The sequence below is a fragment of the Saccharomycodes ludwigii genome, chromosome III (assembly GCF_020623625.1).
Source record: "Saccharomycodes ludwigii strain NBRC 1722 chromosome III, whole genome shotgun sequence".
In the NCBI taxonomy this organism is placed as follows: Eukaryota; Fungi; Ascomycota; class Saccharomycetes; order Saccharomycodales; family Saccharomycodaceae; genus Saccharomycodes; species Saccharomycodes ludwigii.
In genome coordinates this window covers 173,483-187,803 of record NC_060202.1, presented here as the reverse complement: position 1 = coordinate 187,803, position 14,321 = coordinate 173,483, and the positions used below count along the sequence as shown (strand labels likewise).

At 32.6% G+C, this 14,321-nt stretch overlaps 4 protein-coding genes across 4 annotated transcripts; 3 read left to right on the top strand and 1 right to left on the bottom strand.

Moving 5' to 3' along the window:
• Positions 1–304: 304 nt before the first annotated feature.
• On the top strand, positions 305–1,660 carry SCDLUD_002327 (C2H2-type zinc finger protein; the record flags this gene model as incomplete). The annotated part of the gene is made up of 1 exon (XM_046077089.1): positions 305–1,660. One exon carries the CDS (start codon positions 305–307, stop codon positions 1,658–1,660), a length of 1,356 nt encoding a protein of 451 aa, XP_045934804.1.
• A 965-nt stretch (positions 1,661–2,625) lies between these two features.
• Positions 2,626–4,173, top strand: SCDLUD_002326 (protein kinase subunit beta; the record flags this gene model as incomplete). The annotated part of the gene is made up of 1 exon (XM_046077088.1): positions 2,626–4,173. The coding sequence occupies one exon, from the start codon at positions 2,626–2,628 to the stop codon at positions 4,171–4,173; it is 1,548 nt and encodes a 515-aa protein (XP_045934803.1).
• A 920-nt stretch (positions 4,174–5,093) lies between these two features.
• On the top strand, positions 5,094–8,231 carry SPT16 (chromatin-remodeling protein SPT16; the record flags this gene model as incomplete). Its single annotated transcript, XM_046077087.1, has 1 exon — positions 5,094–8,231. One exon carries the CDS (start codon positions 5,094–5,096, stop codon positions 8,229–8,231), a length of 3,138 nt encoding a protein of 1,045 aa, XP_045934802.1.
• A 519-nt stretch (positions 8,232–8,750) lies between these two features.
• On the bottom strand, positions 8,751–13,715 carry CHC1 (clathrin heavy chain; the record flags this gene model as incomplete). Its single annotated transcript, XM_046077086.1, has 1 exon — positions 8,751–13,715. One exon carries the CDS (start codon positions 13,713–13,715, stop codon positions 8,751–8,753), a length of 4,965 nt encoding a protein of 1,654 aa, XP_045934801.1.
• Between the last annotated feature and the right edge of the window lie 606 nt (positions 13,716–14,321).

Genomic DNA, 14,321 nt, shown 5'->3' with positions numbered 1-14,321 from the left:
CTTTTTGTCTTTTTGTCTTTTTGTTATTGGATGGAATATCTTACCAATAGCATCACTATAACTTTGAGCGTATTTTGTATCATTTATTTATTATTCTAAGCATTTATATAAATTTTCATTTGATCCTTTAGCTCCTTTTTTTTTTTTTTTTTTTTTTACCTTTATTCTCCTTCTTTTTTACGTTTTAACTTTTTCTTTCTACTACAGCTTTTATTTAAATTTATCATTAAAGAAAAATTACAGTAAAAATAAAAGTTAGAAAAGTTCTATATATATATATATATATATTTCAAAGCTCAAAGATATGTCGACTATAAACCGTAACGGCATAGTGACCTATAATAACAATAACCACAAAGCTATAGTATATCCTCCTGATAATAATGATAGACCTTATAAATGTGAGGTGTGTTTGAAAGGTTTTAATAGGATGGAGCATAAAAAGAGACATCTAAGAACACATACTGGTGAAAAACCACATTTGTGTACTTTTCCAGGATGCAATAAGAAATTTAGTAGGGGTGACGAATTGAAAAGACATGTTAAAATACATTTTAAAGAAAAGAAAAGGAAGAGCTATGGTAGTAATAATAAGGTCCGTAAGAACAGGGCTACGAATAAAATATTAAAAGGTAGTGCCATTGGTGATAATATTCCTATCAAAAAAAATAATAGTAGTACTACTAATACTAATAAAATCGATCTTTCATTAACAACACCACCCAAGAGTTCGAACACTAGTACCAGTAATATAGTAGTCAATATTCCTATAATAAATAAAAGCCATAGCTTGGGCAACACACTGCCTATGTTAACACCAACTGCTTCACGTGTTCAGTTACCATCTTACAACAGTAATAATAGCAGCAGTAGTATAGGATTAGCCAATGCAAAGTTTCATCAGCAAAGTAATGGTAGTGCACCCGCTATCTTGCCACCACCACATCCTTTTACAACAATAACGGCAGAAACGACAGCAACAGCTACTCCAAATTTTCGGGTAAATAACCCTGTGGATCACATGTTTGTTAGTGATTTAACTAAGGCTTTGGCAAAATTGGAAAGCTCCAGGGAAAACAGTTGTAATAGTATCAATGAGAATAATAGTATTGGTCCTCAACCTGTTTTATGGAAATCGGTTTCTTCGCCTAATATAAAGAGGGACAATATAAATATTTTGGGAGCCCACAGCAACGATAAAAAGCCTTTATTTTTACAAAGTATGAAAACATCACCTGTTAATTCGCCGGTGCCATCGTTGCCATCGTTGCCAAAGCTTGCGTTCGGCAGCGCTGACCCCGTTGGTAATATGCATCATAATGGTTCTATTTTACCTCCACCTCCTATGTTAGTTCCCGTAAATAAGAGTCAGCATCCAACAGGATTTACAAGAAGTGATGAACAACTTTTTCCTATTGGTCCATCGCCATTACAGCCTCTCCCCAACTTGATAGCCAGTAATAAAAAGATTTTTACACTAAGTTATGATGAAGAAGACTCGGAAGAGGACAATAGTTCAAGCAGCGGAGCTGATAATGATAGTAGAAGTAATAGTACTAGATGTATTATTATAAATGCCAATGGACTTGATGCTAGTAATGCATGTTCAAGTTCTCGGGTCAAATTACCTTCAATCAAGAGTTTATTGAATAACGTTTGAAGAATCATATTAGATTTTTTTTTATTTTATTTTCTTTCTTTTTTTTTTCCACCAATCACGTAACCTCTTTTATCGGACCATGTTTTATAATACACATATATATGTATATATAGTATATATATATTTTATTTAATTATTAGGATTTTGTTTATTTTTATTTTAGGTGTTTTGTCCCTTTTTTTTTTTTTTTTTTTACTTGAAAGACGGTGTCTTGACCTGTTAGGAATATTATTTGTGAGGTGAAGTTACAATTCGGGGCACAAAACCTGTAACTTTGTTTATAATGCGGCAACAGTGTGGGGGGAAGGCAGAGCATCAAAAATAAATAAAAAGGGGGAAATGGGACAGGGGGGGACAAAAGCAAAACACAAAAAAATACAAACAAAAATATAAATATTCACACGTAACTTTTCTTAACCGGAAAATCTTTTTTCTTTTTTCTTTTTTCTTTTTTCTTTTTTCTTTTTCTTTCTTTTAAGATGCGTTGAAAACTACGCGACTTTTAAAAAGCCTTCGGAATAACGCATTTAGGAAAAGTGAGCAAGAAAGAAAGAAAAGAAGAAAGCAAATAGAATATTTCTTACCACGTGATAGTACTTATCACCCCTCCCCCCCATTTTTTTATTTATTTATTTATTTTTTTATTATCACCCGGCCAGATTTTGTTTTGCTTAGTTCAGTCTATTTTATTATTTTTTTTTTTTTTTTTCTTGTTTCCTGCTCCCCCGTTAACAGTTAATTTGCTATTAACTACCTCGCGAAATAAATTTCTCTCTGTTTCCACTTCTACTTACTACTAGTCTTATTATGTGTTTGTGTATCAATAGATTAGTAAGGTTTAAAAGACGATAGAGTATATATATTTATGAGTGTTTCGCAAACTTATTAAGCTAGTGTTCAATTATACCGCCTATAATTATAATTATAATAATAATAACAATAATAATAATAACAACTACGAAATTATGGATAATAATAATAACAAATTACTCCAAGATATATCTATGTTAGATATTACTGAAAATGGAAAACCATACTTTAATAATAAAGACGGCAACGACACCAATAATGATGATTCCAATAATAATAATGGTAATAATACCTTACTACATCAAAGCCTTTCTCAAATGAGTATTGATGATAATTCAGATGAAGATGACGATGGTTTAGACCATACTGGAGTAACAAATTTTACCAGGAAAAAATCGACTTTAATCTTTAATGATGATGATGATTATGCTTATCACGAAAACGTGCATGGTACCAGTTCTAGCGCTAATGCAAATGATGAGCATATTGAAAATGTAAATTCGGTTAGTGGTTTAAACATTAATGATAATACCTCTGTATCTTCTTCATCTTCAGCAACCTCTACAACATCCTATTCTGCTACACCACCCATAGTAAATCAAGTAGTCAGTGATACCATCTCTACCTCCTCTTCCCATAATACTGTTCCTAATGATGATAAAAAAAAAAATAGTTTACTGGCTGTTGTTCCTGTTGATATAGTTTGGAAACAAGGTGGTACTTCTGTCTATGTCACAGGTTCTTTCACTGAATGGAGAAAAATGATCGCATTAGTACCATACAACGACGATAACAATAATAACCATGACATCTTCCATATTGTATTGCAATTACCACCAGGCACACATAGGTTTAGGTTTATTGTTGACGGAGAATTACGTATTAGTGATTTTTTACCACAAGCTACCGACCAAATGGGTAATTTTGTTAACTTTTTGGAAGTTGTGTTGCCACAGCAAGCAGAAGAGCAAGAAGAGCAGCAAATGAATGCAGTTGCTACTAAACCAACAGGATCAGTACAACAACTGCCAACCAATAATAATAACAACAGAAGAAATGCTTATAAAATTGCAGGAACTGGTTTCACTACGTTAGATCAAGCTTCTTCTGTTAATAAGACAACTAGGGGAAAGATGAGTAATAGTTCCAGATTAGCTTTACAAATTGCACAAGAATCAGAAAACGAGCCAAGAGATATTGGGAATGGATATTCGAGGGTAAGTGCAGAAGAAACTAACAATGCAGCTATATTAATGATGAAACCTAAATATGAATACACTATAGATATACCAGCTGTTTTTACTGATCCGAGGGTGATGGAACAATATTATTTAACTTTGGATCAACAAAGAAATAACCAACAGTATATGTCGTGGTTAACTCCACCACAATTACCTCCACATTTGGAAAAGGTTATATTGAATCAATCACCTGGAAATGTTACTAATAGTAATAATAATAATAATAATAATAATAATAATAATAATACTGGTAGTAACACTAGCATTAATAATGATGTTAGCAATAGCAGCACATCCACCCAAACAAATGAAAATAACAGTGGTGCTTTGCCAATTCCTAATCATGTTGTTTTAAATCATTTAATTACCAGTAGTATAAAACATAACACTTTGTGTGTTGCTAGTACTGTAAGGTATAAAAGTAAATATGCTACGCAAATATTATATGGGCCGTTGCAATGAAAAACTGACCGATTAATATATAAATGGATTAACTATAAATATTTGTACTTGTAAAACTAAAAAAAGAAGAAAAGAAGAAAAGAAAAAAATGTTATTTAAGCAAATAAATATTATTTTTGATACCCAAAAACTTAAAAGTATATAAATTTAATTTTTTTTCGATGTAATATTTTTATCGTATGGGTATGTTAATTACTACCAATAAACAACCTTTCGTTTGAAGTGGAAATAACTTAGTGAGCCCAAAATGGATTTATGTTTTTATATATACTAAGAGGGTAATAAAATGAGTTGTTCCAAGGACTTGGTTTTTCTCTCCTTTTTGCTAAGTCTTTTTAATTTTTGTTTATTTACATTACGTTGTTTAAATTTACTATATTTTTTTTTTTTTCAGAAGATAGATTATCTTTTTTTGAGGAGAATTAAATTTAAAGAATCCAAAAATAAACAAATTGTGAAGTAGTAAATTAACAAGTCCGTAGTAAGTCCGAAAACAAAGTGAGCTGGATTAAAAAAAAACAAAAAAAAAAACAAGTGAAGTTATCCGGGAAGGCAGTATATGATTGTTCGTATTTTACGCATCGGTTAGATCGAATTGCGGGCTAAAATTAGTATCAAATTTCCATCTCTCAACTACATTTCTTTAGTAATATTCTCGTATAACGTGATATCACAGAAATAAGAAAGGCAAAAATATTATCTTTCTTTGCTTTTCCCGCCTTTTCTCGTTCTCTCGCTTCCCTCCAAAAAATATTATAAAAAAAAAAAAAAAAAAAAAAATTTATTATTCAAGTTTTTTTTTTTAATATATTAAAAATTTTCGCAACTATTTCTTTTTTTTTTTTTTTTTTTTTTATAATAATACAAAACAACATATACAATAACATAAGGAAACAACTAAAACCAGAGTCATATTAATCATGTCCACTAGTGAGTTGAATTTAGATCTAGAATCTATTAAAACAAGGTTGAAAAAGTTACATGATGCATTCCCTCAATTTCAAGGCTCCCCAAATGCATTGTTGTTCGTTCTAGGTAGTTCTAACGAGGACAATCCATATCAAAAAACAACCATCTTACACAATTGGCTTTTAGGCTACGAATTTCCTGCCACAATTTTTGCTTTCACCCCAAAAAAAATTGTTATGATCACTTCTGCCGCTAAAGCTAAACATTTAATTCAATTGGATAATTATAAATTATCTGACGATTTAATTTTCCAAATTTGGCAAAGAAATAATAAAAATCCTGAGTTGAATGCTAAACTATTCAACGATTTATTCGAATTGTTAGAAGCTAGTGACGAGGGAAAGACAGTTGTTGGTTTACCAATAAAAGATGTTTACCAAGGTAAATTTATCAACGAGTGGAATCCACTTTGGGAATCCCATAAATCTGCCTTCAATGTTGTCGATTGCTCCTTGGGTTTATCTACAGTACTAGAAAATAAAGATTCTAAGGAACAAGAGCTATTAAGAATTAGTTCCAAGAGTTCTGATATCTTTATGGACTATTTGACCGACAAGACTGTGAATGCTGTTGATGATGAACTTAGAATAACCAATGCTAAACTAAGCGATGATATAGAAAGTAAAATTGATGATGTTAGCTACTTGAAAAAAATATCTCCCAAATTGAAAAAAATTTGTGAAAACGAAACCTTGGATTTAAATTTGTTAGATTGGGCTTATTCGCCAATAATTCAATCTGGTGATTCTTTTGATTTGAAAGTTAGTGCTCGTTCAACTAATAAGCAGCTGAGCGGCAGCGGATCCATTCTGGCTTCTTGTGGATTACGTTATAAGAATTATTGCTCCAATATCACTAGAACATATCTAATCGATCCAAGCAAAGAAATGGTGGAAAACTATGAATTTTTGTTGAAAGTTCAAAATGAAATCATCACCAAATTTTTGAAGATTGGCAACACTCCAAAACAAGCCTACGAAAATGTGCTTGAATTTTTAAAGGAGCAGAAGAAGGAAAATTTAATCCCTAATTTGACTAAAAATATTGGTTCTTTAATTGGGTTGGAATTTAGAGACCCACAATTTGTCCTAAGTGCTAAAAATGATTATAGAAAGATCTCCAAGGGAGATTGTTTTAATATTTCACTAGGTTTCAATAATTTGAAATATGGCGATAATAAAAATTACGCTTTGCAAATTGCCGATACCGTTCAATTAGACTCTATAACTGGAGAACCAACCGTTTTAACTACTGTGAGTAAGACAACGGACACCATATCATTCTACTTAAACCAGCACGATGAGGATGATACACAAGGCTCTGCTGAAAACGATGATCAGTCGAAGATTAGCGAAAGGAAAAATGTTAAACCTAGACAGAGGGAATTCAAACCCGAGGTTGGTGGTAATTCAAAGATTTTGAGAACTAAGCTAAGAAACCAATCTGGGCCTGAAACGTCCGACAATCAAAGACAAATTCGTAGAGAAATCCAAAGAAAATTACACCAAAAATTGCAAAAAGATGGACTCTTAAGATTTTCTTCCTCCGAGGGTGGTAACGAAGACGAAAAAAGGACCCATGTTTTCAAAAAATATGAATCTTATATTCGTGATTCTCAAATACCCAATGCTGTTCGTGATTTGAAGATACATGTTGATTGGAAAAATCAAACTATTATTATACCGATTTATGGTAGACCGGTTCCAATGCACATTAATGCTTACAAAAATGGTTCTAAGAATGAAGAAGGTGCTTATACATATTTAAGATTAAATTTCCATTCTCCAGGGGCAGCTGGTGGCCCAAGTAAAAAGTCTAACGAAATTCCATACGAGGAATCCCCAGACAACCAATTTGTCAAGTCCATCACGTTAAGATCTAAGGATAATGATCGTATTAATGAAGTTTTCAAGCAAATTACTGAATTAAAAAAAGAATCTACCAAAAAAGATCAGGAAAAAAAATTGATGGCCGATGTTGTGCAACAAGCGAAATTAATTGAAAATAAATCTGGAAGGACTAAGAGATTGGATCAAGTTTTTGTCAGACCAAGTCCGGATACCAAACGTGTTCCAGGTACAGTGTTTATCCATCAAAATGGTATTAGGTATCAATCTCCCTTAAGAAGTGACATAAGAATCGATGTTTTGTTTAGTAATATCAAAAATTTATTCTTCCAATCTTGTAAAGGAGAATTGATCGTTATTATCCACCTGCACTTGAAAAATCCGATTTTATTAGGTAAAAAAAAGATTCAAGATGTTCAGTTTTATAGAGAAGCCTCTGATATGGCAGTTGATGAAACTGGTAACAATAGTAGGCGTTCCAACACTAAATTTAGAAGATATGGTGATGAAGATGAGTTAGAACAGGAACAAGAAGAAAAAAGAAAGAGAGCCGCTTTGGATAAAGAGTTTAAATATTTTGCTGAGGCTATATCGGATGCTAGCAAAGGTATGGTTGATGTTGATATACCATTTAGAGAATTAGGATTTCAAGGTGTTCCAGGTAGGTCTGCTGTTTTATGTATGCCAACTAGAGATTGTTTGATTCAATTGGTAGAACCACCATTTTTAGTTGTTAACTTGAATGAGGTGGAAATTTGTGCCTTGGAAAGAGTCCAATTTGGGTTGAAAAACTTTGATATTGTATTTGTTTACAAAGATTTCAGTAAACCAGTTACTCATATTAACGCTGTACCAATTGAAGAATTGGAGGTTATAAAATCTTGGTTGACTGATATTGACATTCCATATACTGTTTCTACTATTAATTTGAATTGGGTTAATATTATGAAGAGTGATCCACACGAATTTTTCTTAAACGGTGGTTGGAGTTTCTTAAACATGGGTTCTGAAGACGAAGCTAGTGATGATGAGGAGGAAGAGGCGATAAGTGAATATGAAGCGAGTGAAGAAGATCCGCAGGATGAAAGTGATTACTCTGACGAATATTCCGATGACGACGACGATGATGCAGATGACAGTGAAGATTTTAGTGGTGATGATGAAAGTGATGAAGGTGAAGATTGGGACACTTTAGAAAAGAAAGCAGCTAGAGCTGATCGCCGCGGTACTTTCAAGGAATGATATATATTAAATGGAACGATGATAATAAAGGAGGATATACGAAGTTAGTAAACATTATAATGTCTTAAGAAACAAGATATTATAATATTTTAAGTACTATATATATATATTTTTTTTTTCTTCTGTTTTTATTTTTATCTTAGAAATATTTTTAAACTATGTGTACAATTTTTTCAAAAAAAAAAAAATACAGCTGATACATAAAACACCTTTTCTTATAAAAACATACACAAATATACATATACATATATATATATATATTTAAGTATATAAAGCCAGGGAAATACACTTAATGATATCAAATACAACATAAAAAATAAAAATATACATTTTCCACTTTTCCTTTTTTTCTTTTCTTTTCTTCCCCTCTGCAAAATAATAATAATCACATAACACACACACAAAAATTCTCTAAAAAACATTATTTAAAAATGAAAATAAAAATGAAAATAAAAATGAAAATAAAAATAAAAATAAAAAATAAAAAGATATAAAAAAGTTAAATTGGAGATTTTGTTTCTAAAAAAAACCAGTTGCTTGAGAACCCAGACTACCATTGGTTAACAACAATGTTTGACCATCAGTTTGTTCATCAGTGACTTTAGTATTAGCTAATTTTTCACTCAATTCTTTAATTTTATCAGTTTGCTCTTTTTTAACAGAAATTTCATATGGCCTGATAAAATCATCTAATTTATTCATCCATGATAATTCCAAAACATAATCATATCTAAGCAAAGCATAGGCACTGTATAACAAAGCAACAAATGCCTCCCTATTACCGGTATCAACAAAATAGGATAACAAATCCTCTGCAATTTCTGTACTTTGAGAAATAGTAGCTGTCTCTATAGCATCCTTCCACAACTTTTCTTCCTTCAAAATAGCCAAACTTCTGGCCCACTTCTTGTTTCTACGATATAGATTGGCAGCAATTTGCTTAAAGAAAATCAATTCGTTATCCTCTAAACGTTTAGCCAACTCTAATTGATCAAATCTATCATAAGAATCAACAGTTACTTGCAATGACTTATAGTCACCCTCCTCAATTAATAATTCATGGTAGGCTTCATTAACGGCAGTATTATTCTTAGGTAATACATTGATTAAGAATGGTTTAATTAATGGTAAATTATCGGAATTCTTAAACAACTTGACAGTCCTAGTGATATCTAATCTAGGAGTTAGAGCGACTAATAAATCAACCAACAGTGTTGGGTGTTCACTAACATAGAAATTAATGGCTTTGTAATATATTTCCAAGTTGGTAACTTTAACGATGATCTCTTTGAAATATTCATGGTCAAATTTGGTAGTGGATTTTTCAATAACAGTTAAAGCGGCATTATCCCATTCATCGTAATGTGCGTACAAGAAAATCAACTCTTCCCACATATGAGCAGTTTCACAAGCTCTTATAACTTTAGGAATGTTAATTCTGGACCAGAATAACTTCAAATGTTCATAGGCTTTGGTTGGTTTATATTTGACATACAAGACAGCCAATTCGGTAAACATACCCATATGGGCTCTTTCCAAACCTAACCCAGCTTCAAATAAAGAAATTAATTCATCAAAGTAGCCTAGAGATTCGTATGTCTCGACTAATTCTTCCAACTCTTCAGCATGAACAATCAAATTCAAACCACAAATTTGGGCCAATCTAAACTCCTTCTTTTTGATACAGGCATCATCAACCTGTTTCCAAACTTTGATATTGGATGCCTTTCTTGCAATATCAACGGCAGCTTGATAATCCCCTAAATGAACTAAAGTGCTAGCTAGTTTAGAATAATTAGAAATAGAAACAAAACATAATTTAGCGGCCTTATAATCACTCTTGGCATATAATTTATCACCCACTTCTTCTAGGTCAGCAACATTAGAATTATCCAACAAGGTTTCAATTTCATGCAATTTGCCTAATTCTGCATAACATAAAATCAAAGTACTGTCAATCTTTGGTTCTTTTAAAGTTTGTCTAGCCATCTTTAAGTATGGAACTAACTCTTCCAACTTACCAGCATGTTCTGCAATGTCAATAACGTTAATATAGTTAGATGGATCATTAGCTTGGATATAGGAGGAAATAGCCTCTGGGATACGTAAACCATTCAATTGAGCTTCCCCCAATTGAGACCATAATCCTGGTTCATCAATCTTTTCAGCATATTGGACACCCCTATCCAAGGACATAATATCTTCAACTAATACCTTCATGGCTTTGGAATATAATTCGTACTTGTCGTAAATTTCAAAAGCTTCCTCATTCAAACCATTTTCAACACACATTGGAGCTATTTCTGTTGGATCATATTTGTCTAACTTTTCGATATAATTAGCAACTTTAGTTGGTTCATATCTAATAGCAGATAACATTAACAAACCTTGCAAGGCACTGTTTTCGTTGAAGGGAGATGGTTCTAAGATAATCTTTTCCAACAATTCGATCAATTCAAGTTTTAAACCAGCCTGCATGAAGGCTTGAACAGTAATGGAAATTGGTTCTGGATCGGTTAACTCAGGAATACCTATACTAACCACGGCATCAACCAATTGACGTCTGTGAACGTTGTCTTCAGCCAAAACTTTTGCCCATAAAGCAACATCGCTTCTCTTCAACAAATATCTTGCTTGGTATTTATACATGCTGTTATCATTTGTAATTCTGACTAAATCATCATCGTTTTCACCTTTATCATAGGCGATGTAGGCTAAATATGGATCTCTCTTCTCACAATAACGACCAACATTCAAAGTATCATACTTGTCATTTTCTTTCAAAAATTTCTCAGGAGAATTGTTAGAGTCAATGTAGATCTTGGCCAACGCATTATAAATAGCTTGTTCTTCAATACCATGGTCTAGAGACTCTTGTAAAAATGGTAACAAAATTTTTAATTTGTTCCTTTTTTCAACTTCATCACACAACTCACCAATAGGAACTTGACCAACAACACCTTTCAACAAATTCTGGATAACTTTCTCATCACAGTCAACATCCAATAAACCAGCAACAACTTGTGCTGTTTTGGATGGATTGACCTGTTGGACATAAATTTCAATAAATTTGAAATTCTGTTGTTTGTACAAGTACAAAATCATTTCGTGGATGAAACCAAAACGGTCACAAACGATAACCAAAGGTAGTTGATCGGGTAAAGAGGCGTCTTTTAAGAAATTCTTGACTTTTTCAGGATCGTAAACGTTATTCTCTCTGACAACTCTTTCCACCTCTTTATATTGTCCAATTTTGGCAGCAGATTGGATATATTTAAAAACAACATCCTTATCATCCGTTAAGTTAACCAAAGAGGCCAAGTAGTAATATAAACCATCGGTAGCTTTGTATTCCTCAAATAATTTAATTAAAACACTGGAACCAAGTAAATCTGAATATTTAGTAGCGATTTGGACAATGATTTGAATATTAGCTTGCAAATTGTTATCCATCAAAGCTCTTAAGCAGGCTAAGCTTTGTTCGACATTTAACTTGCCAAAAAATGAAACTAGCCAATCGACTGGCAAAGCAGTAGTGTGAACAATACATCTCTTAATGTCCTTGATGTCAGTATAATTTTCCAAGGCTCTTTGGTACAAACCAGCCTTTTCAGCCAATGAAGCAATAGATGTCTTGTCGTAATGAGAAAACATGTTATTACCTAAAATGGCGTCGGCAACTTGTGGAGCATGTAGCAAATTAACCTCTAAAACACGGGTTTGCAAACGACCTTGATCTGGAGTATCGCCTTTCAAAGCATCCAACAAAAATGAAGTCCCCTGTTGAATATAGTTTTGACTGAAAAATATATCTGCAGTTTTTTCAATATCAATAGAACCTGATGTAGCAGGGTTTTGTAATAAAGAGATGGCAAATTCAGAAGCCTTATCTGGTGAGGATCTCAATAAACTGGAGATCAAAACAGTGAAATTTGGCTGATAATTGACTTTAGCACAATACGGTAATATCTTATCAAACTGCTGTAGTTCTGCCAAGGACGTAACAACTTTATTGTGGACGTTGGCTCTCAAGTAGCAGGCCAAGGCCAATGTAGTATCGAATGGTTTGACAGTGTCACCCAATTCCTCAGAACACTCCAACTTATCTTCCTTCAACCATTTTTCAAACAATTGTTTTCTATCTTGCTGCAAGACAGGCTTAGCCAACTCAATTGTCTCGTACTTGTTTAGTTTCCCCTTATCTAGTAAAGTGGAGAAGTACAGTAAAATGGGCGAAATGGCACCCGGAGCAGCCTGGATATTTTTTAATTTGTTAATAGTGGCTGGTGTTCTCAATTGAGCAGAGGAAGCAGCGGCCTTGGCAGCACCTTGGTAATCGCCCTGTGCCATCAATGTATCGAATTGTTTAGTAATTAATTCATCAGCGCCCGGCAAACCCCCTCTAGTTGCTACAGTTAGAGCTAGAGAAACATTAGATAGTTTGTTTAAAATGTAGGGAACTATCTGAGAAGTGGAGATTTCCACAGATAAAACTTGTCCCTTTTTATTAATACAGGCAATACCATTCTTGTTGTCATAATAGGCAGAGTTGAAGACGGATTCAGCAGTAATTCTATTGACAAACAAATTAGTACAGGTTTCTAATTCATATAAATGGATGAACCCATATTTTGTTAATAAATAAATGATACCGTATTTTACAGATATTTTGACACTTATTGGAAAATCATTAGTGGCATCTGGTGGAAAGAAAATGTCGACTAATTTTTTTGGGTAAGCAACGGGACAAGAGGTTGCATCATGTTCAATTTCAATAACACGTAATTCACCATTGCCTGTAACGGGATTTCTGTTACCAGTAACAAACAATTGTGTTGGTTTACTGTTACCGTTCAAAGAAATTGTGGTGAACTCAGCAACATGGCCGTCAATTGCTTGGGAGATATTTCTGCTTTTAGAATACAATTGAATTCTACCAGCAATACGGCCATTTTCTTGAAGAATACCGACAACAGCAAACCAATCCATATTTACATTTGCAGTAAAATCGATGATTTGAGTATTATTTAAATTACCGTGTCTCAAGGTTAATTTTGCAGGAGGTAAGCTAACCTGACCATCAAAACAATTGGAAATAAAAATGGAATTAGTGGTAACGAAACCTAGATATTCATCATTCAACCATTTCCAAAATAGGATGGGTTCTTCCATGGTAAAAGACTTTAATTTAGCTTTAGAAGTTAAATCAAAGATTTGAACCAAAGTGCCGTTGGCTCTAACACTAATAACGTTTTTGGAAGGATGCATTATGGCGTTATCACCACCCATGTTTTTTTTGGTGACCTGGTTGTTATTTTTCAAGTCAACAATAGAAACAGTATTTTGGTTATTTATGGTTTCACGAACACATACATAGTTGTCGCTTTCAAAAGTTGTTGATCTAAAATCTAGAAATTGAGGAGAGATCCCCAAACTAGGCAAGTCAGCCTGTTCAGTGAAATCAATTGGTAAATCACCACTCATTATTTTTGTGTGTGTAGTATGATGTTAGTGATGTGTGTAGTTTTTTTTATTTTTGTATTTAATCTAGTGTATCAAAGGTAAGATTTAGGTAATACTGTTTTAGAAGAAAAAGGGCAAGAATAATTAGAAGATAAAAAAAATGCACAAAAGTAAAAAAAAAAAAAAAAAAAAGAACAGGAAAAAGGCTAAAAATTGAATTTAAAAGACTAGAAAGATTATTATTTTTATTTTTATTTTTATTCTTTCTTTCTTTCTTTCCTTTTATGGATTGAGTTATTAATAAACCAAAAGCGCATAGAATATCGTGTAGAACTGAACAAAAAAGATTTCGTATTTTTCATTGCCACTTTTTACCAAATAAGAAAATGAAAAAAAAAAAAAAAAAAAAAAAAAAAAAAGACATTGTTTCTCGCTACGCTGAGTGCCCCTTTTTTAGTTTTGTTTTTGTTTTGTTTTGTTTTGTTTTATTCCTTTTCCATCCGTACAAAGTGACACCAACAACCATAGTTGTTCCGGGTAATATAAAACACATATTCGACCACGTGTTACAAATTAAACCAAAAAAAAAAAAAAAAAAAAGTAAATCCGACAACTTATAAATTCCGA